The sequence below is a fragment of the Pelodiscus sinensis genome, chromosome 27 (genome assembly GCF_052426305.1).
Source record: "Pelodiscus sinensis isolate ZL-2025 chromosome 27, ASM5242630v1, whole genome shotgun sequence".
Classification (NCBI taxonomy): Eukaryota; Metazoa; Chordata; order Testudines; family Trionychidae; genus Pelodiscus; species Pelodiscus sinensis.
In genome coordinates, this window is record NC_143078.1 from 15611216 (window position 1) to 15636701 (window position 25486).

At 49.0% G+C, this 25486-nt stretch overlaps 1 protein-coding gene across 2 annotated transcripts; it reads left to right on the forward strand.

Annotated features, from left to right (window-relative positions):
- Positions 1–2813: 2813 nt before the first annotated feature.
- On the forward strand, positions 2814–23041 carry TMEM183A (transmembrane protein 183A). Of its 2 annotated transcripts, XR_012897813.2 has the most exons (9): positions 2814–2987; positions 3107–3196; positions 10822–10977; positions 14559–14718; positions 15861–16041; positions 20337–20417; positions 21148–21303; positions 21504–21665; positions 22342–22479. XR_012897813.2 is itself a non-coding variant. In XM_075909892.2 (8 exons), the coding sequence occupies exons 1-8, from the start codon at positions 2873–2875 to the stop codon at positions 22525–22527; spliced, it is 1125 nt and encodes a 374-aa protein (XP_075766007.2). In that variant the 5' UTR covers positions 2815–2872; the 3' UTR covers positions 22528–23041. The 2 variants fall into 2 exon arrangements, 1 of the variants encoding a protein (XP_075766007.2); XM_075909892.2 differs by lacking the exon at positions 21504–21665 and having other exon boundaries at positions 2815–2987; positions 22342–23041.
- Positions 23042–25486: the final 2445 nt, after the last annotated feature.

Consider the following 25486-nt stretch of genomic DNA (forward strand, 5'->3'; position numbering starts at 1 on the left):
ACTAATTAAGTAGTCAATGGGATTTCCATCGACTATTCAATTAGTCAATAAGGACTTCCGCGTTCTGCCTTTGAAATGTACAAGAGCCCCAGGTGACCCTCAGTCTCCACCTGATCCCACACTCCATGCGGCACTCCCGCCCCTCCCCACCCCCTTGCTGCCTTGTAGACTAACAAAAATATCTTCACACGATTTGGCGTCTGATTGTCCACTTCCTGTTTGCTTGCCATGAACATCCCACAGTGCATCTTTCCTGATGACCATGGTGAGTCCAAGCAGCAAACACTCTCCTGCTTGGAGCACACCTGAGTTGTTAGATCTGCTGGCACCTTGGGAATTGTGCAGTCTCAGCTCCACTCCAGCCATAGGAACTTCCGTACCTACAGGCAGATTTCTCATGGTATGTTGGATAAGGGCTATGAATGGGATATGCATCGGTGCCATGCAAAAATAAAGGAGCTAAGGCATTTATACTAGGAGGCAAGGGAGTCACACTATCACTCTGAATGCTGCACCAAAGACCTCCTGCTTCTGTAAGCAGCTGGACTCTATATTCAGGAGAGGACCTCCACAGCCAAAAGCCCCATAGATACTTCATTGGGGCTGGGAACTGCAGACAATAGACACAGCAGAGGACAAAGTCATGGACAAGGAGGTTGATTTGGAGGATGACGTGGAGACATGACAGGATTGTCTGATGATGCCCCAAGCCAGGATCTTTTTTTCCACTTTGGAGCAGTATAGCCAGTTCATCTCTGGCACACATGACACAGGAGACAGGAGTTCTGGCAAGTGATCTTGTTGAGTTGATGCTGCTAGGTTATAAGAGGTACAGCTGTCCTTTGCTTTGGATATTCTAGGAGTAGGTGAAGGGATCAAAATGTACAAGAACAAAACTAGCTGTGTTTGTGTGTGCTTTGCTTTCCCCTGTGCAGCAAAACAGTGTTAATGTACACCAAAATTTCACAGGAATCCTCTAGAAAGATCTCTGAGAACTTTCCTGTAGGTACTCCCTAATCCTCTGCCAAAGGTTCATAGGCAGAACTGCTCTGTACTCTTCCCCGGTTGTAGGAAATTCCCTGCGTCAATCAACAATTATGGGTGCAAGGACCAAAGCAGCACATAGGCAAGCAGCATAGGAAACAGATCTGCAGCCACACATCTGGGGGAGGTGCACCCTTGCTTACCTCAGGAGTGAGATATTAGTTTCAATAATTCCTGTTGATGGGAAATGGCAGCAAAATGTACAATATTGTCCCTAGTCACCGATAGTGATCTTTTTAGAAAAACAATATACCTCGGCCCTTTGTCCCACCTTGAGCATCACTCTAATTCAAACCCACCAGCTACGTCTAGACTGGCATGATTTTCTGGAAATGCTTTTAACGGAAAAGTTTTCCGTTAAAAGCATTTGCAGAAATGAGCGTCTAGATTGGCACGGATGCTTTTCCGCAAAAGCACTTTTTGTGGAAAAGCATCCGTGCCAATCTAGACGCGCTTTTGTGCAAAAAAGCCCCGATTGCCATTTTCGCCATCGGGGCTTTTTTGCGCAAAACAAATCTGAGCTGTCTACACTGGCCCTTTTTCACAAAAGCTTTTGCGCAAAAGGACTTTTGCCTGAATGGGAGCAGCACAGTATTTCCGCAAGAAGCACTGATTTCTTACATGAGATCGTCAGTGTTCTTGCGGAAATTCAAGTGGCCAGTGTAGACAGCTGGCAAGTATTGCTGCAAAATCAGCTGCTTTTGCGGCAAAACTTGCCAGCTGTCTACACTGGCCACTTGACTTTCCGCAAGAACACTGACGATCTCATGTAAGATTCTCAGTGTTCTTGCGGAAATACTATGCTGCTCCCGTTCGTGCAAAAACCCTCTTGCGCAAAAGCTTTTGGGCAAAAGGGCCAGTGTAGACAACGCGGTATTGTATTGCACAAAAAAGCCCAGATGGCGAAAATGGCGATTGGGGCTTTCTTGCGCAAAACCGCGTCTAGATTGGCACGGACACTTTTCCGCAAAAAGTGCTTTTGCGGAAAAGCGTCCGTGCCAATCTAGACGCTCGTTTCTGCAAATGCTTTTAACGGAAAACTTTTCCGTTAAAAGCATTTCCGGAAAATCATGCCAGTCGAGACGTAGCCCTTGATGTGGCGCTGTCCCTAACGCAACACCAGGCTCTGTGCAATGTTTCTTCTGCATCTACAGCTGTGGCCTTCGGGGGCACGACCCCAGCACGCTGGGGGGGGGGGCTGCCTCCCCCAGAGGAGAACTCGACAGAGGACATGCTCTTGTTTCTGGGCCTTGCTGCTGGGGCTCTGCGCACTCCCGACCCCCCCTCCCGGGTCTCTGCGCGCTCCCGACCCCCCCTCCCGGGTATCTGCGCGCTCCCGGCCCCCCCCCTCCCGGGTCTCTGCGCGCTCCCGACCCCCCCCCCCGGGGCTCTGCGCGCTCCCAGGGTTCTGCGCGCTCCCGACCCCCCCCTCCCGGGTCTCTGCGCGCTCCCGACCCTCCCTCCCGGGGTTCTGCGCGCTCCCGACCCCCCCCTCCCGGGTCTCTGCGCGCTCCCGCGCCCCCCCCCCCCTCCCGGTGTTCTGCGCGCTCCCGATCCCCCCTCCCGGGGTTCTGCGCGCTCCCGACCCCCTCCCGGGGTTCTGCGCGCTCCCGACCCCCCTGCAGGGCAGGAGCGATGACGGGGCGGCGCTCCGGCCCAGCGGAGCTCCCGAGGCAGAGCCCGCAGCAGGAAGGAGCCCCGCCCCTCCCCTCCCCTCCCCCGCGAGGGTGATGACGTCAGCGCGCCCGGCCCGCGCTCTCGCGAGACGGGGGCCGGCGCGAGACGGGCCGAGTGCCGGGCGCTGGGAGGTGCGCGCGGCCCTGCGGACATGGCCCCGAGCAGCCGGCCCGCCGCGAGCCCCGCGCCTCGCGCCGCCGACATGCGCAGAAGGGGGGCCCGCAAGCGCCTCAAGTTCCGGGCCGATGACGTCTGCTCCGAGCGGGGTGAGCCCCCCCCGCCGGGTTCCCCCCCCCCCGCTTCCCCTGACTGCGGCCCTGCCGGCCCCGTAGCGCCGTGTCCGGTGCCCCCCGCCCCGCGCCTCACGCGCCTTTCTCTCGGCTAGTGACGGTGGCGGACTTCGCCAACTCCGACCCCGCCGTGGTCAAGTCCGGGCGCGTGAAGAAGGCGGCGGCCAACGCCCTGCAGCAGGAGGGTGAGTGCGGGCCCGGAGCGCGGGCAGGCCGGGGCCGGGGGGGGGGCGGGCCCGGAGCGCGGGGGGGGGGGGCCGGGGGGGGGGGGGGGGGGCGGGCGGGGGGGGGGGGGGGGGCTGCGGGGGCAGGGCCGGGGGGGGGGCTCCGGCCCGGGGGGGGGGGCGGGCCGCGGGGGGGGGGGGCCGCCGGGGGGGGGGGGGGGGCGCCCGGGGGGGGGGAGAAAGGGGGGGGGGGGGGGGCTGCGGGCTGGGCCGGGGGGGGGGGGCGCTGGGCCGGGGAGGGGGGCTGGGCCGGGCAGGGGGGCTGGGCCCCCGGGGGGGGGCGGGCCGGCGGGGGGGGCTGGGCCGGGGGGGGGCTACGGCCAGCCCGAGGAGAAACCCTGCCCGCTGCCTTCTGCACCGGGGGGGGGGCCGGCGTCCCGCTCTGCCCGCTGCCTTCTGCACCGGGGGCAGGCCGGCGTCCCGCTCTGCCCGCTGCCTTCTGCACCGGGGGCAGGCCGGCTTCCCGCTCTGCCCGCTGCCTTCTGCACCGGGGGCAGGCCGGCGTCCCGCTCTGCCCGCTGCCTTCTGCACCGGGGGCAGGCCGGCGTCCCGCTCTGCCCGCTGCCTTCTGCACCGGGGGCAGGCCGGCGTCCCGCTCTGCCCGCTGCCTTCTGCACCGGGGGCAGGCCGGCGTCCCGCTCTGCCCGCTGCCTTCTGCACCGGGGGGGGGCCGGCGTCCCGCTCTGCCCGCTGCCTTCTGCACCGGGGGGGGGCCGGCGTCCCGCTCTGCCCGCTGCCTTCTGCACCGGGGGCGGGCCGGCGTCCCGCTCTGCCCGCTGCCTTCTGCACCGGGGGCGGGCCGGCGTCCCGCTCTGCCCGCTGCCTTCTGCACCGGGGGCGGGCCGGCGTCCCGCTCTGCCCGCTGCCTTCTGCACCGGGGGCGGGCCGGCGTCCCGCTCTGCCCGCTGCCTTCTGCACCGGGGGCGGGCCGGCGTCCCGCTCTGCCCGCTGCCTTCTGCACCGGGGGCAGGCCGGCGTCCCGCTCTGCCCGCTGCCTTCTGCACCGGGGGCAGGCCGGCGTCCCGCTCTGCCCGCTGCCTTCTGCACCGGGGGCGGGCCGGCGTCCCGCTCTGCCCGCTGCCTTCTGCACCGGGGGCGGGCCGGCGTCCCGCTCTGCCCGCTGCCTTCTGCACCGGGGGCGGGCCGGCGTCCCGCTCTGCCCGCTGCCTTCTGCACCGGGGGCGGGCCGGCGTCCCGCTCTGCCCGCTGCCTTCTGCACCGGGGGCGGGCCGGCGTCCCGCTCTGCCCGCTGCCTTCTGCACCGGGGGGGGGGCCGGCGTCCCGCTCTGCCCGCTGCCTTCTGCACCGGGGGCGGGCCGGCGTCCCGCTCTGCCCGCTGCCTTCTGCACCGGGGGCGGGCCGGCGTCCCGCTCTGCCCGCTGCCTTCTGCACCGGGGGCGGGCCGGCGTCCCGCTCTGCCCGCTGCCTTCTGCACCGGGGGGGGGCCGGCGTCCCGCTCTGCCCGCTGCCTTCTGCACCGGGGGGGGGGGCTGGCTTCCCGCTCTGCCCGCTGCCTTCTGCACCGGGGGAGGGCCGGCTTCCCGCTCTGCCCGCTGCCTTCTGCTCCGGGGGGCCGGCTTCCCGCTCTGCCCGCTGCCTTCTGCACCGGGGGCAGGTTGGTTTCACTGTGCCGCTCGGGGGTGGGTTTTTCAAGTCCTTCAGCCTTGTAGTTGTCAGCTTAATTTTCTAGTGTAGAGCAGGCCTAAGTCACTTACCCAAGAGGTTGCACAGGTACTCTGTGACAGAGTTGGAAATAAAACCTGCATCTACAGATTATTTAGACAGGAAGGAACATCTTGTCTCTGGTGTTGCAAGACTCTGCTTCCCTCTTGACTAAAGCTGAGAATACTGTAGTAAGAATTCTCTAATGCTTTGCTAGTTTACATACGACTGTATACAGTTTTCCTAGTGGGAAAAACTAAGGAGAAGAGGGTGTTTAATGTTGCTGAAATTACTTTCCCAGATTGCAGATGGTATCTTACTCTCTTGAGGGTGTCCCTGCTGTCATTTTGATTGTAGAATCTGTCTAGCTAGGCAGTTTCTTAATAGACTATGCTGTCAATAACTGCTCTTAGGCTTTCAGCTACTCAGGACAAAGAAAACAATCTGAGCTACCTTTCCATTCTTAATGTTAGCAGTTAAAAGACAGATGATTTATCAACACTAACAACAAAAACTAAGGACTTGTCCATGTGGGAAAATTTACCTATCTACTATATATTTTAGAAATGTTGTCATTCTGAGAGTCGATTTGTTCAAGAACTCCTCCTAAACAGTAAGCGTTAGGACCACCAAATTTGCTATGCAACTTCCTCTTGTCATAACTTAAAGCAAGGTCAGGGTTTTGTTGTTCTAGGACATTGGGGTGGTTTCTGGAATTTGATTGTATCTCATAAAATGGAAAGGGAAGGGTCTGGTATGAGGGACAGTTCTACTGTAGAATGACCACAGGAGGGCAGCAGGACAGCTGGAACCGCATTGGGGTAGCAGGGTGCAGAAATGGAGAAAGGGACAGCTATCTACTTTATATTTCAGAGAGTATATTTGTTTGTGTGTCTGTCGTGCACCCCTCACCCAGAGCTTCTCACTTGGTCCCAAGCTCCTGTAGCAAGAGGGGGCTGGGGTAGTCCTCTCTCACCAGGACAGCCTACAGAATGAACCCATCCTCCCCAGCCGCATTCTAGAAATGAAGAAAAACAAAACTGATTTGAAGTTAAGGACCCAAGCAATGCTGGGTGAATCTTCTAGTCTGCCTGTATATTTGAGAGAGTTTGTGTCTGTTCAAGAACTCCTGAATGGTAAGAGCTAGGACTGCCAAATACTGTATACAGCTACCTCTTCCCATAACTTCCCATAGCAAGGTAAGGATTTTGTTGTGCCAGGAAAATGGGATGTGCCCAGAATGGGATTACTTCTCATAAAACCATACATTCCTTCCATTTGTTTCCTATCTTGTAGTCAGGTTACAAATCCACGAGAGGACCTTCCTTCTTATCCCATGACAGCTTGCTTTGCTTCAGTCTTTAGTGAGGGACCTTGTGAAAGGCTTTCTGAAAATCTAAGTACACTATATCCACTGGATCCCCATTATTGTTAGAGTAACTTTATATGCTTTTTTTAAAGTTATTGATGCCCTCCTAAAGAGACTGTTTTTACAATTATCGCTATTTCAGGGTGACAGCAAGGAACAACCAGTTAGTTTTCAGGCCACTAGCCTTCACTTGTCTCTGGACCCGCATCCCTCTCTGTTCTGATGGTGGGGAGGGGAGGGATGTAAGCGAGTAGTCGACTATTTGCTTTCCCCTTCCCCTTGCTGCCTCTGTTGATTCCCTCCAGCACCATCTCCACGGTGCTACCTGACGTGCCCTTCTCTCTTCCCCCAGTTGTGAAGGCTGTTCCAGCAGCAGCCCCTCCCTCTGCCCCCTTCCTGTGAACAAGGGCTGCTGCCGGAGCAGCCTCTATTTGCAGCCGCCGGGGCTGGCTGCGAACAGGGAATGCTGCAGGTCACAGTGAACTGGAGCAGGTCACAGGTCACTGGAGCAGCCCAGGTCACAGTGAATAGGGGCTGCTAGACCCACTGTGAGCCGGGACCAAGCAGTCCCAGCTCATACTGGTCCGGGGTCACTGCGCCTCTGCATTTTAAATGTAGTAAGAGCTACCAGTCTCTTATTACATTTAAAATGCAGAGCTGCAGTGGTCCAGAGCTGGCGTGAGCTGGGCCTGTTCGGTCCTGGCTCAAGCTGGCTCCAGGAGCTACCCCTGCAGCAGCTCTGCAGAGAAGCTCCCTTATCGTGTCGTCATCCTTCACGCCCATTGGCATATAGGGCAGCAACAAAGGTCCTCCACTTCTGTCTGTCTCTGGCTAGCCTCTCAATAGTGCCCCAAGTGTAAATCATGCTCTTCGTTTCTACTTCAGCAGTCTGGTGCCATGTTGTCTTGGGATAGAAATGTAGCCGTGTTAGTCTGGTGTAGCTGAAACAAAATACAGGACTATGTTGCACTTTAAAGACTAACAAGATGGTTTATTAGATGATGAGCTTTCGTGGGCCAGACCCACTTCCTCAGATCAAATAGTGGAAGAAAATAGTCACAACCATATATAGCAAAGGATACAATTTAAAAAAAATGAACACACATGAAAAGGACAAATCACCTTACAGAACAGAAGGGGGATGTGGGGGGGGGGGAAGGAAGGTGAATGCCAGTGAGTTAATGATATTAGATGTCTGTGAGTTAATAGTATTAGAGGTGATAATTGGGGAAGCTATCTTTGTAATGGGTAAGATAGTTGGAGTCTTTGTTAATTCCTCTGCGGAGAGTGTCGAATTTTAGCATGAATGCCAGTTCAGAGGATTCCCTTTCAAGTGCAGATTTGAATGTCTTCTGAAGTAGGATGCAGGTTAGCAGGTCATTCAGACAGTGTCCTTTCTGGTTGAAATGACAAGCAACTGTTTTTTCTTTGTGATCCTGTCTAATGTCTGTTTTGTGGGCATTGATTCTTTGGCGAAGTGTCTGAGACGTTTGTCCAATGTACATAGCAGACGGACACTTTCGGCACATGATGGCATAGATTATATTTCTGGAGACGCAGGAATATGTGTTCTTGATCTTATAACTCACTTGGTTAGGCCCAATAATGGTGTCAGCAGAGTGAATATGTGGACAAAGCTGGCAGCGGGGTTTGTTGCAAGGGAAAGTACCAGGGTTGGCATTAGTGTGGTATGTCCTGTGGTTGTTGGTAAGAATCATCTCGAGGTTAGGTGGCTGTCTATAGGAGACTATGGGTCTGTCTCCCAGAGCTTCTTGTAGTTTAGTGTCCTGTTCCAGTATAGGCTGTAATCTATTGATAATGTGTTGGACAGGTTTAAGTTGGGAGCTGTAGGTGATGACAAGTGGTGTTCTATTGTTGGTTTTCTTGGGTCTGTCTTGTAGTAGATGGTTTCTAGGTATTCGTTTGGCTCTTTCAATTTGCTTTTTTATTTCTCCGGGTGGGTAGTTGAGGTTTATAAATGCTTGGTAGAGATCCTGAAGTTTCTGGTCTCTGTCTGTGGGATTAGAGCAGATGCGGTTGTATCGAAGGGCTTGGCTATAGATGATGGATCGTATGGTGTGTGCTGGATGGGAGCTGGAAGCATGTAGGTAACTGTATGAGTCAGTGGGTTTTCTGTAGAGGGTGGTGTCTAATTTTCCATTGTTGATTTGTACTGTGGTGTCCAGGAAATGGATCTCTGGTGTGGAATGGTCCAGGCTGAGGTTAATGGTGGGGTGTAGGTTGTTGAAATCTCTGTGGAATGTCTCCAGTGTTTCTTGGCCATGTGTCCAGATCATAAAGATGTCATCGATGTAGCGTAAGTAGAGAAGGGGTAAAAGGGGACGGGATCTGAGGAAACGTTGTTCTAAGTCAGCCATAAAGATATTAGCATACTGTGGGGCCATGCGTGTACCCATGGCTGTGCCGCTGATCTGGAGGTATAAGTTGTTCTCAAACTGGAAATAATTGTGGGTGAGAACGAAGTTACATAGGTCTGCTACCAGGTTGGCAGTGGTGTCCTCTGGGATAGTGTTTCTAATAGCTTGTAATCTGTCTTCATGTGGGATGTTGGTGTATAGAGCTTCTACATCCATGGTGGCAAGGATGGTGTTATTGGGGAGGTTATCGATGTTTTGTAGTTTCCTTAGGAAGTCAGTAGTGTCTCGGAGATAGCTGGGGGTGTTGGTTGCGTAGGGTTTGAGGAGAGAGTCTACATAGCTGGATAGACCAGTAGTGAGTGTGCCAATACCAGAGATGATGGGGCGTCTGGGGTGTCCAGGTTTATGGATCTTGGGAAGCAGATAGAGAACTTTGTTCTCACCCACAATTATTTCCAGTTTGAGAACAACTTATACCTCCAGAATTTTTGAAGTGGCACCGGGCTGCATAGGAAGGGGCAGGGCTAAGATGCTTTCTTGTTCCCCACCTCCAGACAATGACTGGTCTGGGGGTGAGGGAGTGCCTTTGCCCCTCCCCCCCCACATGTTCCCCCGAGGTGCCCAGACCCCTGGCGTGGGAGGAGACTTCCCACGATCCTCTGCCCCTAGGCCAGTTAGGACCTGGGGGTGAGGGAGTGCACAAAGCTTCCTCCGCTGTTCCCCTGTCTTGCAAGCAGCTCATGGTGCTTCAAAGCACTACATGTTCCTGGCAGGGCCGGAGGAGGCGTCACATGCTCCCCTGGCCCCAGGTCCTAATTGGCCTGGGGGTGGGGGAGCACCAGGGCCTCTGCAGGTCGGATCCACCCTTTTGCCCACCCCTGTTCTAGAGACTCAATTATCTCTCATGAATTTGGTGTTTGGAATGTTTTCAGTTAAAACAAACAAACAAACTGATATTTCATTGAAGGGTTTAGCATCTGGAGTGTGGCATTCAGTTCTGAACACCTCAGAACTTGAAGGATATTGACACATTGGTGGAAAATTGAACTAAGATTAGGAACCTTGGAGATATTTTCTTAAACTATTGGGGTATGGCAACACTGTGGAGGGGGCGGGGTGTTCAGAGAAGATATGCAAATTGCACTCGCATTTGCATATCTTCTTCTAATTCTTTTTCCAAAAGAGGATTTTTCCGATATTTGGCCCATCTACATGGGGGCCAAATGTCAGAAAAAAACCCTTTTTCAGAAGCCCCCTTATTCCTCGTAAAACGAGGTGTATCTGGCCTTCTGAAAGGGTTTTTTTCCGACATTTGGCCCAGTATAGACGGGCCAAATATTGGAAAATCCTTTTCCAGAAAAAGAATCGGAAGAAGATATGCAAATGCGAGTGCAATTTGCATACCTTCTTTGGACCTCCTCCCTCCCCCCCCTTCCCCAGTGTATCCTTGGAAAGGTGTTACCCAAAGGAAGGAGAGGATTTATGTGGTGTGATATTTGGGGGTATAGCTAGAATTAATAAGATAAAATTTAAAAAAGAAAGCTCCCAACAGTAAGATGCCTGACCTGGTAGTTGTGGGGAAAGCAATAATGAATACTCTGTAGGGGACCATCTTGCATTTGTCTTCTGAAAATGGAATAGTTGTGACCACCTAAATCTTTCCCTTCTCAAACTCCTATGATAAATTGGATTTCTGTACTTAAATGAAATAAACCTGGTGGGATTAAACTGCTGATAAATACCAGAGCTCTAATACAGTTTATGCCATCACAATCTCTTCTTCATCTTTAGCAATGCACCCTCCTTTGTCTTCCCTTAGTGGCAGTACGTCCAGTGTGTGGTCATGAATTCAGGCCTTGTAGAGATGATACATGATCCTTGCAAAGCTGAAAGTGGCAGGAAGAGCTCCTCAGGGCAAGGAAGTCTGACATGTGCAGAAGATCAGTTAGTTCTGTCAGAGGTGTGGGGAGCTTCATTCAGAACTCCCTGTCAGCTTGGAACCATTAGTAAGCATCCACTCTTAAAATGTTAGAAAATGTTTTTACTGGGTATTAGCAATGATTGCTCATGTGGATGTTTCAAAAAATGGCAGCCAGCCCCCTCACAGATCCTAACCAACTCATGCTGCTTCTTGTATTGTACTTGGGATGTGTGTAATCTGTTTGTTCTGGTTCTAGTAAAATCTCTCTGTGGTTTGGAAGCCTCTCGTGTTCCTTCTGAGGAAGTACTCTCATGTACTGGGGAATCCTGTGACAGTAGTGATGAAATGGATGCTAAGGAAAACATCAATGAAAGAACCACCTCTAGAAAAAAGAAAAGCAAGAGGCACAAAGGTATGACTCCATCATTCATCCAGGAAGCTCTGCGGGGTCCTTGCTGGGATCATCATCTGCATTTGCCAAGCTCTAGTAATTGATACTTACCGATCAGCGGTATATTTCTTCCAGGAGTTCAGTGAAGTGTGTGTATTTGTGTGTGCGCGCATAAAAGCTTAACCAAAGGAATGCCAATGCTCATGCTTTGCTAGTGGCAGATTTAGTTCCCCAATCCTGAGTTAATGGTCATCTCCCCTTTCCTGTTGAAGGCAGATTGCTGTAGTTAATTAAATCATGCTTAACTGGTTCAGCCACCTATGTGCTGCAGATACAAACTTTCCTGAAACACGATATAAAATCCTACAGTTGTGAATCATTAAAGGAGATGTTCAGAGAGAAAAACATTGGGCCTCATTTCTTTCTTCAGTGTCTAAGGCGAGCACTTTCCCCTTTTTTTTAAAAAGAAGAAAAATAAAGGAAGGCGATTGTTGAATAGTTTGTATAAAATAGGTATTACCTGTTCTTGTGGGAAGATTCCTTGATTGATTGATTTTCCCAGATTCTGCATAGAATTTGGTGTTGGTCATCTTCCTTTCCAAGTGCAAACTAATGGTTCTTATCAGACTCTTGTAACTATTTAGTCTTTTAAGGTGCTACTAGACCAATGGTTCCCAAAGTTTTCGGCATCACGCCCCCTCTTTGATTTTTGAGAAACCCTCCGGGCCCCTCCCCCCTCAATAGCAGCAAAACTTGTTGGGGGGGGGGAGAGAAAAAAAGGAACTGACCGGGGCTGAAAAACAAAAATAGCAGCAAAACTTTGGGGGGGGGGGGGTTGGGTTGCCTTGCACCCCCCTGGAATTTCTTCATGACACCCCAGGGGGGTATGCCCTCTCCCTGCCCCTTGTTTGGGAACCCATGTACTAGACTATCTACTCACTGTCTCTTTTTTTTTTTTCTTCCTCCCCTCTATTCCCCCCCCCTTATTTATTCTTGGATCTGGACTTCCAACACTCCTGTCATCTGAAGAAGTGGGTTGTGCCCACGAAAGCTCATACCATCTACATGTTTTGTTAGTCTTTAAGGTGCTACTAGACTATTTATTGTTTAAGTTTTCCTGTTACAGACTAAGTCGGCTACCCCTCTGAGGCTAGAGAACAGCAGTGAGAGCTCTGATAGTTCAAGGCATAGAGTGTTAAGCTCTGTGTGAAAAATACATCTCCCACTTGGTTATTAGGAATGTGAATTAAATAGTCTGTTAGCAAAAACATACTTAAACAGTCAGGATAAAAATTGCTGCCCTTGTCTCTTGCATAGATTCCTTCTAATATCTCTTGGGATATTCTTCTAGCTCTGAGATATTCCAGCAAAACAAGAAGCCCAGACTGTGTACTTCTAATATTAAAAACACAATATAACTACATTTCCCTTGGTGGAAGAATTGGGCACTGTTACATCATGAAGCACAAATCCAATTTCTTCCATGTCTGGTATCACTTGTCCTGTTGCTAACATTAAAGCATTCAAGAAACACAAAAGATAGGGACCCCATTAGGAACATTTACTCTGCAACTTTTGCGGTTGAGTTACACATTTAGCCGTTTAAGCAGTTATTGATATTCTATATTGTGGTGAGATTAATCAGATATTAACTAAGATACTAGAATCTGAAAGTGCAGTTATAACCAGAAAAGTTACTGTAAACTGACACTACTTTCCAGTAGAGGTGAGGCCCACGTGTATTGGAATTAGTGCTGTTTATTGGCTGCTAACGTTAAAATTGAGTTGCTGTTAGCCATACAGAATTAACATAGCTCAGGTTTTTTGTTCATCTTCAGCATAGCTGTTAACTAACTTTGATTGTCATGTCCAATCTCATTGTTTTCAATGTACGACTTTAATTACTTCTGTGCTTCCCCATGGAAGACACCCAATTGTACATCTATAATTGAGAGCAGCATTTGCTCTACATAATCCTTATTGCTGGCACCAATGCATGAGCTTGGAAGAGCTGGATTGACTCTCAGTTCTTAAGCTGTGTTTGTGGGGCTGGCAGTTTGTAAAAATAGGTGCCTATTTTGGGTCAGCTGAGCAAATATGGAGCAAAGGGCTCCTGTAATTTTTTTTTTTTTAAACAGTAATTTCTGAGTAAAGCGGTGATTCAGCAAGTCTGTTCTGTGCAACTTAGGGTATAAGTTGTATCACAGGGTAAATAAGCTACATAGCTGCAATGCAGTAGATAAAGGTGTTATGTAACATCACAGTACAATGAGTAATATCCCAGCTGAAACACAAACAGAATTTAATTGCATGTATGTGAGAGGAAAATTGTGATCTTGTACATATGAAATTGACTTGTGACCCTTTTCCTCTGAGAACCTGAAAGCGTTTTACAAATAATAATGGATTTAGCTTCACAACACTGGGGAGATGAGAACAATTCCCCATTTTACAGATAATAATTGAAGCCTAGGGAGCTTCCAGGAGAAGAGGAGTGGTCCAATGGTGAGAGTTTTTCCTCACGACTTGGGAAACCAGGATCCAGTTTTTGCTCTGCCTCAGGCTTTCTGTGTGACCTTGGGCAAGTCACTTTTTAGAGACTCTTCCTCAGCCCAATGTCTGTACAATGGGTAAGGTTGTAAGAAATCCTGTGCTGTAGTCTGTTGCAGAAACCACAACTTTTACATTTTCTTCTAGTAGCTATACATTTGACAGGCATTGCTACCCATGCTCCAGGTCACACCACCACTCAAATCTGGCCCAGCCACTCCTCATGCTTGCCTTTGGGAACCAAGCAGGACAACCGGTGTGTCTTCTGTGCTGCTGCCCTGCTTTGGTATGCAGTCAGGTTGCCTTGGTAAATGGTGCTGATAGATGATAGTCATTTTAACAAAGTGTGGCTGCAACTTTTCAACCAAAAAAACTTATTACTTTTATATCCTTAACATTGGGAATAGTAGCACCTCCCTATGTTTGAGGTGAGTGAGGATAAATAGCTTAAAGATTGCGAGGCACTCAGTATTTTAGCTTACAGAGGACCTGAACATATAAGGTGTAAAAAGCAGTGTGTTTTACAATGCTCCTCTATCGTCATAAGGACACACAAATGTGCTGAAGCCCAAACTGGCATAAGTCAGTGGGTGAGCCAAGATCACCTGGACGTTCAGACGTGAGTTTTAATCTCAACACTATCGTTCCTCCCCAATATCTGTCCCTCCTTGAGGATTAGCCACAGGTTAGGTTTGAAATCTTTGGGCTCCAGACAGGCCTAACTTAATGGGGTGTGCATTGCACCCAAGGTGGATTACATTAAATTATGATTTAAAGCAGCCCTTGTCCGCGGTGGGTCCGAGCTCCCTGCAGACACTGTCTGGCTAATGTGGCATATGTGCTGTCCCGCAGCCACCTCCTTCAGCCACCTCGTTTACTGTGTGCATGCATGCGTGTGTGCGCGCTTGCTGCTTGCTAACAAGTGCACTTGGCAGGTCATGGAGCACTTGTCACAATAGTACCAAACAGAGGACTGGATCAGTCTAATTTGCTTGCCTTAAAGTTTATAATGCAGGAGCTATATTACACTAATGTGTGTTTGTTACACTTAGAAAACCCTGATGAGGCTGTTGGAGGGGATTATCCCATTGACATCTGGCTGTTGCTAGCCTCCTACATACGTCCAGAAGATATAGTGAAATTTTCTCTGATTTGCAAGAAAGCCTGGACTGTCACTTGCACTGCTGCCTTTTGGACCAGACTCTACAGAAGGTGCGACCACAGAGAGTTTGTAAATAGGCTCTTTAGTAGTTCTAGGTGTCTGCAGTGGGGTCTGACCAGCATTTGCTCCAGAACTGTCGGTAGAGTTCTGTCTCCTGAGTGAGTCAGTCATGCTAAATGTTGGGACATAGTTCTTTTTGAACGTGATTGTAGCATGTTTACTTCAGTTTGACCACTGAAATCTTTGACATTCTATAACTGACAGTGATTAGCATTCTGTCTCCTATCCGGGACTAGTTCTAATGAATATTGCTGAATAGAGAACTTAAATATTTCTTAAGAAATCTTCTGTCTCGCTAGTCTGTTTGTCTGTAAAGAGCCACTATTTTGTGATCTTCCCATATGACCAATCCAAGATTTAAAAATGGAGTGAGCTCTAAATGTCAAGGCCCAGTCTGAGGAATGTTGTACCCATAAGATTGCATCTTCCCTGCAAAGCTCTCTCAAAATGTCCACAGGAAATTTGCCTCATTTGAAATGGTTAATTTTTTGAAGGATGAACTTGGGCAGTAGAGTTGTAGTGATCTGCCTATAAATTATCGAGGGGTAGGACTTAATGAAAATAAAGGCATTGTTTCTGAATGTGTGCTTTTCAGTGGCAACCAGGAAGGTAGTAGAAGTGTGGGGTAGGAAGAGGAGGAGGAAATTGATGGAGACGACGTGGATGTCCGCTCATTAAGCAGAAGTTTAAATTTTTCCTTTGTTCACATCCTTGACTCCTTTTTCACTGGTGACAATTGACATTTATTCTATTATATATCAGACAAAATCAGCATTCTTTCCCTGTTTGTACTCTTGCCTATTTTCTGTGCTCTTTGTACTCTGTGCCACACACTAAAGATCCTAGAAACCTTGGTAAGTCCCAGTCTGCAGTCTTGACACATGGTGGTGTGAAGACCTCTTGAGACTGGCAGGTGATCTTACAGGTTCTGAAGGTGCCCTGGACCCCAGCTGTATGCAGAGGGGTAATGTGACAGCCAAGTGATGTCAGTGGTTAATGTGGTGTAAAAGCAGAGCGGACCTATTTGATCAGTAATCTTTAACACTTATGTTGTAGCTCCCTGAGATGTACCTGAAATCCAGCAGAGTTACAGTTTTTCATGGGGTATTGGATTTGTCCCTGTTTTCTTTAGGCACTACACTCTTGATGCATACCTGCCTCTCCGTTTACGGCCGGAATCGATGGAAAGGTTGCGCTGCCTTCGTGCATGTGTCATCCGTTCATTATACCACATGTATGAACCTTTTGCTTCTCGCGTCTCCAAGAATCCAGCCATTCCAGAGACTACCCCTAGCACTTTAAAGAATTCCAAAGTAAGTGGCAGTGTTTGGGGAAGCAAAGTTAATTGAGTTCAGCTGGTACACTCTCTGCTTTTTGTTATTCCCTTTCAGAGAAAGAAATCTGAGTCAGGACCCTAGTGAAATACATGCACTGGGTCAGTGATATTTATAGGAAGCTAGGGAGAGTCTGAACTTCTGAAGTTTTACCAGTTCCAGTGTTTGTGCAGCTCCTAGCACAATGGGGTCTTGGCCTGTTACTAGGTCTCCTAAGATCTCCAGTAATACAAATTAGGAAAATGTCATTTTACATTGACAGAAGCCCTGTCAGTGATACAATCCACAGTTGTCCCCTGCCCTCCTCTGCACAACCCAGGCTCCAAAGGAAGTTTGAGCTAGATTAGGCATTTTGTCTACTACTTTCACTCTTGTAGCTATATTATTTTGGAACGTTTCTTCGGGAGAATGGGAGAGCTTCACAAGTGCTAATGACAGCCTCTAAAAAGAGAGTCTTTTCACCCTGCCTTCCTGCAGACCATCGTCTTGGGTAGCGTAGTGCGGCGGGGCTCTAATGCGAGAAGCAAGTGCCTGCTTTGGAATGTGGCTGTGCAGTTGGGAAGGGAAGCTGTGCTATGTCATTGGACAAAACCACACTGCAGTCCTTGCTTGGAGCATTTGTGTCTCTGGCTTACGCTAGTCACTATCATTAACCCCTTGTTCTGTTTCTAGCCTGGCTTTAACTTGCTATTGGCTGACACATGGCAAGCCAGCTTGGTTTTCAGCCTTAAAGGGAGTGGTTTGACACACATTCTATGCAAAAGACAAATCTATTTCTTTGCTGTGTGACATCCCTGCTGCTTCTGTCCCTCCCCACATGAAGACACTGCTAATGTGACAAGTTGCCCTGAGATCAGACTGAGAACAGTCAGTAGCAACAGGCAGGATATACTGCAGGACAGGGTTAAGATGTGTTCGCCACTTATATTCACAAGTCCTCTGCATCTGTTTGCTCCCTGAACTATTAGTTCTTTGCCTGAACATCACATTCATGCAGTGCCTTTCTTAAAAGGAAGGGCAAAACTGCAGTTCCAGTATCCTCCTGTTATGTTCTGAGTCCCTGTAACTCTTAACAATCTGTAACTCCATCCATCCATCTTTTGGTCTTATAGTAGACATCCCCCTCCCCCACCACACACACGTATACACACATTGTAAGGGTCAGTGTCTGGCATTCGTTCACATCATAACGGCTTTGGTGCCCACTGCTGGTGCTTCTACCATACTCCTGGTTTTGTAAAAACATCTGGCACGTAATACTTTTTTACTTCTGTTCACTTAAAAAAGGAAATTAAATGACGCTAAGCCTTTGTTAGCGTAACAGTAGAGGTCTGACTTCAACCCATCAAAGCGCACAAGTGCCCTTATACGTCTGGTCCCACTGTGCTTCCATGTGTCAGGACTCCAGACTGTCCTTTTGGTTCCATGGGCTGCATTGCTTAGGCACAGTGATGTACATTGAGTGGGACCTTACGTTTCTCTGATTCCTTGCTTTCATGGGTTTTGGTTAGACCCTTAGGGGTCTGTTAACATGGATGGGAGATGCTCGTGTAAACTGCATGTAGCAAAGGGCACCACAGACCCCTATGATACTGAATCCAGCTTTTCCTCTTTAATTTCCTTTTTTCTTTCCCTAGCGTAGCTTGTGTGGGACACTGGAGCCATTGTGGTGTCAGCAGAAGTGTTTGCCCTTTAAAGAGACCCCCCTTTTTTTGGTGGAGCAGCAGGCCACACGATGCACGTCTGAAGGGCAGGACGGCTGACACGTGGATGACATCCTCTGCCCCTTAGGAGGTACTTTCCGTTTTGTGCTTAACTACTTGCCATGGTCACAGGGGCAGATAGATGAAGATGTGTCCATGAGGGTATGTGCTGGCTCTGGGTCTCTAGACGTACATGTATTGTCTCTGATCAAACTAGCATGCTAAAAAATAGCCAAGTGGCTGTATCATGACACATGAGGGCAGGGCTAACTGCCCAAGTGTAACCCTGTCAGAAGCATGCTAGCTTGATTTGAGCGAGCGCATGTAGCTCTTCCTACCCTGAGAATTACATTTCCAGCTGCCATGCAGATGTTCTCCAAAGGTGAACTACAAACTCAGCTGCCAGTGGAGTTAAGCCCAGCAGTATCTGCTGCATGCCCCCTACTCAACACGATGCAGGGAGCAGTTGGGATTTTAATCTCTTAGAACTATTTATTGCCATTGCTTCCTGCTTGGGGAGACCATTCGGCCCATGATCCTGAGCTTACCTGCCCTTTGGCGACGTGCTTCACCTCTAGGGGATTCCCCACGGCAGAGATCCTTCCAGGACTCCTGCCTGCAAATATGAGTCAGAAGCGAAAGGAAAGGTTGCACCACTGCACAGCAGCTTAGTAGGCACGACCCAGCCTTGGTACCAAGAGTGGTCATGTGGGTCCTCACCCAGCTAGAATTAAATTGCATTAAAATGGTGCAGATTGAAGCAGCCCGTGGGGTTTTTGTTTTTGTTTTGTTGTTTTGTTTTTTTTAAATCCATGAAAGCAATTAGTGCGGGTCTGGCATCTCTGATTTGAGAGCCTCTGTGACGGAAACTAGCCCATACACTGCCCCAGGAAAGGCCTCAACCCTTGTCCAGAGACACCATCTGTGGGTGAGGGGATCATGCCATTCTTTCCCTTGGTGCTGAAGCTGTTAACAGGCCTGCTGAAGGCCAGTTGTGATGGAAGGTATCTTTTGTGATGTGGACACTTACTTTCTACTGGCTACTGGATGGCTGTCAGATGACTGCAGCTTCCAGTAGTTGACACTTTATAGATGTTGGGCTCTATTTAACCTCCCCTCACTTTAATAGAGTAGTTCTGCCAAGACTCTATTTCCTGGAGCATTGCATGCTGGGACATAGAATCCCACAGGTTATAAAGCTGTAGAAAGGTGCGGTAGTCACAGGTTACACCTAGGGATGTAAAATCGTGGTTAATCAGTTAACAGCTTAAATGTTAGGGTAACTAAATGGGGCAGGTCTCTCGCCTCCAGCCCCGCACTGGGGCTGCCACTGCCATAAGAACATAACATAAGAACATAACGGCCGTACTGGGTCAGACCAAAGGTCCATCTTGCCCAGTATCCTGTCTGCCGACAGTGGCCAGCACCAGGTGCCCCAGAAAGGGTGGACCGAAGACAACGATCAAGCGATTTGTCTCCTGCCATCCCTCTCCAGCCTCTGACAAACAGAGGCCAAGGACACCATTTTATCCCCTGGCTAATAGCCTTTTATGGACCTAACCTCCATGAATTTATCCAGCTTCTCATAGGGGGCCCACTGCCGCCAGCTTCCAACTCTCAGCCCCCGCTGGAGCAGCCCCGACCGTGTCGGGGCCCAGGCTCCCTGTGGACAGAGAGCTGTTCTGTCCGCAGTGGGCCCCCTATGGGGGTGGAGCAGCCCCCTGCCCATGGGGGCATTCACATCCCTAGTTACACTATAGAATACGTGAGATGTTGACCCAGAGAGCTGTGCTTTGGTCGTCTCTAGCATAGAGGCTGTGAGGCATTGTATCCATGAATTCATCCTCCTTTAGAAAGAAGCAGTGGTGTGGGCCATCAGTTGAACTGTGCTGCCAAAACTTTGCTTTGTGCTTTAGAAATACTAGCACGTTGGCCTAATGGACAGCAGTATGACCTCTGGGTGCCACAGACGCACATGTCAGTACTGAAGTTCTCCGTCACTCCTTTCCCAGCTTTGTCAGCTCTGTCCACTTGCTTTTAACATTTGTGTCTCTGCTCTCTTTGTTTTCTCCTCCCCCTTCTCCTGATCTGCTGCTTGCTCTTCCACTCTTGCTTTCTTCGGAGTGTGAGCTGAATGCATAAACTGACTGAGAAGTTGTCGATTTCATTTGACCGCTCCATGTTGTGTGTTGTGGAGCAAAGTCCATTTTGTGCTCCAATCTCCCATTCCATACAGAAGAGGAACAGAGGGCACGCTGCTTATCTGGCCAGAGCCCAAAAGCTGTGTCGCCTCGGGGGAAGCGAGATTGTCACCTTCTGGCTGGCAAATATAAACTGCCACATATGCATTAACATATACAGTGTATATAGCTGGGTTGGCCCCAGGATATTAGCGAGACAGTGGGCAGTCTCAGGTTTGCATTAATGTAACTAATGGGATCCGACTGCTGCCATCTCTTCAGCTGCTCCCATGTAGTTTGAGCTCTCTATGCCTGTGTTGAAATTCACTAACAAAGGAATAATTTGCTCTAACAGTCTCATAACCTACTGTATTTTTTTTTCTTATATCAGTGTTTGCTTTTCTGGTGCAGAAAGATTGAAGGGAACAGACGAGAACCAATGTGGGAATTTAACTTCAAGTTCAAAAAGCAGGTATGAAAGCTAACCACTTGCCACTGAATGTCAGGGCCAGGCAGCAGGATTTTGAAGCAGTAATGATTTTTCTTCTGGAGTTACTATTGCCGAGTGCAGGAAATCAATGGAAATCCCATCTCATGGTAAAAAATGCTACCAAATGCAATGGTGGTCAGATAAGGCACTTGTGGAGCTGTTGTTCAGGAGACAATTCCTACTGCTTCAAAACAAGCCAACATTTTCAGTTTCAAGTGTCTAAGGGTAAGATTCTTACATGCGTATTTAGGCACCTCGTAGACATTCTGCACCTTGGGCTGGGAGAAGGCAGTCACCCAAGTACCTTCGGGGGTTTGTGGAAATTCAGCTCCTCTAAAAAGCCAGCCAAATTGATTTAGTGTCTAAATGTAAGGACCTGCATTTGAAATGTTTTGCCTTGATGACTTTTGTCTCTTCACATGGAAAGCTGTTCTGAAGCTAACAAAACCAACCCTTTTATCAGGAAGTGACAGTAATCCTTGTGAAAACCCTCTTTAAACAGACGGATCAACCGATAATCCCAAGCACCTTGTTAGGACATCTGAAATCTGTCTTCAAACAGAGTCTTCCAAACTCTCCACCCCAGGGTTTTCATTGGACATGTAACCTTTTTGCCCTCACAGTTGGATGTCAGGCAGGAATCCGCAGCTAAACCAGGATGGTCCTTTTCTATAGTTTACTTGACAGAACCTGTCTGTCTCTTTCTGTCAAGCCTTCCCGATTGAAGAGTAAACGTTGCAGAGAACTTCAGCCGCCTGTTCAGTATGAGGATGTTCTCACAAACCCTGATCAGGACTGCTGTCTGCTGCAGATCACCACCCTCAATTTCATCTTCTTGCCAGTAGTCATGGGTATGATATTTACTTTGGTAAGTGTTGAGAAATCTGCTAGCTAACACTGCACCTAAGCCCCATAGAAATGTGCTTAGAAAATGGTCCGGTCATTACTGCTTGTCTGCAAATCTTGCTGCATCAGCAGACTAATTAATATGCATTACCTTGGTGCATTGGGGCCATCACTCAAGGGTCTCTTCAGTTCAGTTACTGTAAGTCTCTAAATTCTCTCGAGGTTGGTGGAGACTCATGGCAGTGACCCTGAGGCCCAGCCAGAAGGGACCAGTTGACAGCTCTGTTCAGCGAAATGTGCTCCATTCCTGAAGAGAGTGACAATGAGGTTTTGTGTCGTCATAGTGCCTAGGAGTCCTAGTCTGCAGCACCTAAAATACCCTAGGTGACTTATGGTTCTCAACCCCCAGGGTGGAATTGGAGAAAATTGTCCCTCTTGCCTTTGTATTTCCAGAAGATCTGAGCTCTAGATAATGCTGATTTTAGCTATGGAAAAGAGTTGGTTGATCTTTAAAATTCTGATATCTTACTGGTATTTTTCCATGAAAAGCATACATTTTGGAGTCTGCTCTGCTTTATAAGCTTTTTACTGAATTAAAAAAGAAGTATTTGAAAATACAAAGTTGAAATGCATAAATACACAAGGGAAAATATTTGTCCAGTAAGAATTGAGGATCAGCATTCACAATTAGGGATAGGAACAGGTAGCCTGTTACCTAGTAAACATCGCCCTTACCGGGTAACAGTTTACTGGCACCCGTGGCCTGCAGAGGGCTACTCCAGCCCCACTGGGCCCACCACACTATGGGCCGGTGCAGGAGGTAGCAGCCCTGCATGGAGCCTGCAAAGCTGACTGACCCCAGTCAGGCTGGAGTGGTCCCCCACCTGGGATCCCACTTTATTGGTTTACCGTTAAACCTGGTGTTTAACCAGCTACCCGAGTAAACAGAATTTTACATCCCTATTTGCAATAGTAGGTGGTATTTGAAGGAAAATTGGGCATTTTCTGGAAGCAGTACCTGAATGCATATTGAGGTGATTGCTCGTTTTCTTCCCCACAGTTCACAATAAACGTGAGCACTGACATGAGACATCATAGAGTGAGGCTGGTGTTCCAGGATTCTCCAATTCAGAATGGCAAGAAGCCCCGACTTGACCAAGGAGTCCAAGTTGTCCTGGACCCTGTGCACAGTGTGCGCCTCTTGGATTGGTGGCACCCTCAGTACCCCTTTTCTCTGAGAGCTTAATGTGCTTCTGCTGCGTCTGTGAGCAGCCATGTCAGGCAGAAGTGAAGGTGCAGGACCTGGGAAATCTTGTTTTTATTTCCTGAATAAGTTCTCCAATCTCCTTACAAATGAGTGAAGCTGGAACGCCAGTCCCTGTATATAATTTCCAGCAGAATCAAGTGTAAAATGGAAATGTTTATAAACACATTTTTATGTACAGTTCACATATTATGATTTGAAAGGAGCACCATGAAACTGTTGATTTAAAACCTTTTTGGCGTTACCGTAAGTCGTCCTGTGTTCTGTTTTGCAAAGGAAGCAGAACGTCTGCCTCCAGATCTAATGTGGTCAGATTTTCACAGACCAAATAACGAAATTAATGTCTGTCTTACTGTAGCATGGTCAGACTTAAATGCAGCAGTATTACCCTGATGCAGCAAGTGAAACAGCCATGACAATCTCTAGTCATGCTTCACTATCTAATCTGCATGAGCAAAATAAAGGCATAAAGCAACGAGATTGCTTTTACAGCTGACGTTTCAATTAAATGTGTGTGTTTATAAGGCAAAGAAGCACTTAAAAAATTCATGTCCCGATGCTCTCTCTAAGAAAGAATCTACAACATACATAATGAAAGGCTCTTGTGGCATGAGGGAACTAAATAACCACATCAGTAAGTAAGCACTCAGACTTCAGCCATTAGTGGAGTAAGATTGTCTGTGAGCTAAGCAAACAGTGTTTGAAGCTAGTGACTGGGAAAGCTATTTGCAGCAAGGAGAAAGTGTCGAGTTCCCAGCAGACAAATTAGCTACCTGGGAAAGAGAAGCCCTGCTCTTCCCCAGTCCTCCTGGCTCTACTTGCTGGTGTGAGAGGGCTAAGCAGGCTCCTGTCTGCGTCAACATGTCAGGAGTCGCAGCACCACAATAACAGAACGGATCGGGGTGTGAGTTTTATGCAGGAGAGCTTCAGAATTCCACCTAAAACCCTCTGATTTTGAGCCTGAAGGGATTTGAGATCATAGATACCCTGGCACTGCAGACACGGAAAGTTCAGTCTCAGTGCAAAGTACAGCTGCGTGAGGGGGAGAGGCTGGGGCTGAATGCAGAGTGAGTTGATGTCCTGAAGTAACCTCCGAGACCCAGATATTCTGCTTTACAACTTACCAGGTAAGGTGAACCCTGTTAACTTATCCGTCCTGTTCCAAACTGAATCTTGTGTTCTGCAGGGTAGAGGCAACAGCACTTCTCTGTGATCCCCAGGGAATGTGGCAGCCTGGCCTTGCTGGAGGCTGCTGGGATAGAGCAGCTGCTGGGAAAAGTTGGAAAAAATGGGGCTTTTCATTCCTAACTTGAGTCTAGTATGTAAGTGCCCAAGCGGGTGTTCATGTCTTATGTAGCAATATCAGTGAGGGGGGGTTGCAGTCACTTAAAAGCCACCACAGATAGTTTATCTGACCCAAGCACATTGCTGTGCTATACTCTGGTTTTACATCTCTCATTAGATTCCCTTTGTGGCAAAACTTCAGTGCTCGCTCCACCTTTCCTGTGTGTCTATATTAAGAAGATAAGCGGCAAGTTGTTTCAAAACCAAAACGCTCTTCTGAACAGCTCCCAGCCAGGGGCGGCCCTTGTGCTCTCTGTCTGAGCGAGCGAGCAGGGTGTGACAGTACAGCTTCAGGGCCAGTGACACCGGATCTCTACAGGCATTGGGTGCGGGGTAGACAGTGTTTGCCAGCTGTTATTAATGGATTTTTTTCATCAGTTTCTGTATGTCAGTGAAATTAAGGATTACCAGTTACTAAACATTTCAATGGAATCCTGCCAAGTCACATGTACTCGCCCTGAATCCTCTCCTAAGATGAGTGTCCGTTGTATCACTCTGAGAGCTCTCTGGCTAATGTTCCCTGCTACTTTATTAATGCTTCCCAGAGACATGAGAATTGTCCAGGATGTTACTCTTCTAAAAGCCTATTAGCTGTAGCCCCTTCACTGATAGATGGCGCTGAACCAACACTGTACACATGGCAGCCTCCCAGGCTTAAGAGCCCTGCTTGCCATAGGTATGCACTGATTGATGAGACGTTTCCCACTGGCTGAAGCGCTGCACTCAGAATATAGAAAGCTCTCTCTGTATGTGGAGATGCATCTCCATATGACACAGGCTGCTATCTGTTGCACCTGAGTTTTATGGACAAGTTCCCATTGCAAGAAGAATATAGGTTACAAACCTGCAGTGCCCTGCTGGCTAATTGAAGACAGGTTTTTGAAGAGCTGGGCAAATAATTTATTTTTTGGTTCAGTTATTGAACCAAAATCTGGAGTTTCAAGTTCAATCTGTCAAACTTTCCCCAGCCCCTGGTTTATTTTTGGATCCTTAGATGTCTTGTTGGGCGAGACTGTTGTGATGGGGAGTGGTGCAGGGAAAGGTATTGGTCTGTCCAGTGCCTATTGTCCTTCAGACAGTTACCAGAGGAGGGTGCATGATGGATAGCCCGTGGTTTCAATGTATGAACAGAGCCAAGTTGGTGGATGCGGCAGGTTCTTTTGGAGGGGAAGCGGGGCTGAGATGGACGTAGAACTCCACAGCACAGTCAAGTTCCCTCTCCCTGGGAGTTGATGAGGATTGTGAAGGACACTGAATTATCAGCAGTGGGTGCAGCTGCCCTGGGTTTCAAGCTCAGGTGCTAGAGTAGAACACCAGGGGGTGGAGTGTGGAGTCCAGCCTGCCCCTCCCATCAGCCAGGACTACCCTGCTGTGGCTATCCAGAGTTTTAGTGTCTTCCAGATAGCAGCTTTTGGGGCTCCATTCTCTGCCCTCATCCACCCACAATGGCCTTTGGGACAGGCAAGAGACCAGCAGCAGCATGAGGCAGAGGAAGGTGCATAAAAGCATTTCAGTGTAGAATGCGAAGTTCAGAAGACCTGATGAGGAGTGCAGAACAGCAGAATAGCACTAAGGCTTCATGCATCCCCTGGTCTGG

Coding starts and splice junctions, on each gene's coding strand:
- TMEM183A (XM_075909892.2), top strand. CDS start 2,873: ATGGCCCCGAGCAGCCGGCCCGCCGCGAGCCCCGCGCCTCGCGCCGCC. Junction 2,988..3,106: donor TGACGTCTGCTCCGAGCGGG/GTGAGCCCCCCC, acceptor TCTCTCGGCTAG/TGACGGTGGCGGACTTCGCC. Junction 14,719..15,860: donor TGGACCAGACTCTACAGAAG/GTGCGACCACAG, acceptor TGTTTTCTTTAG/GCACTACACTCTTGATGCAT.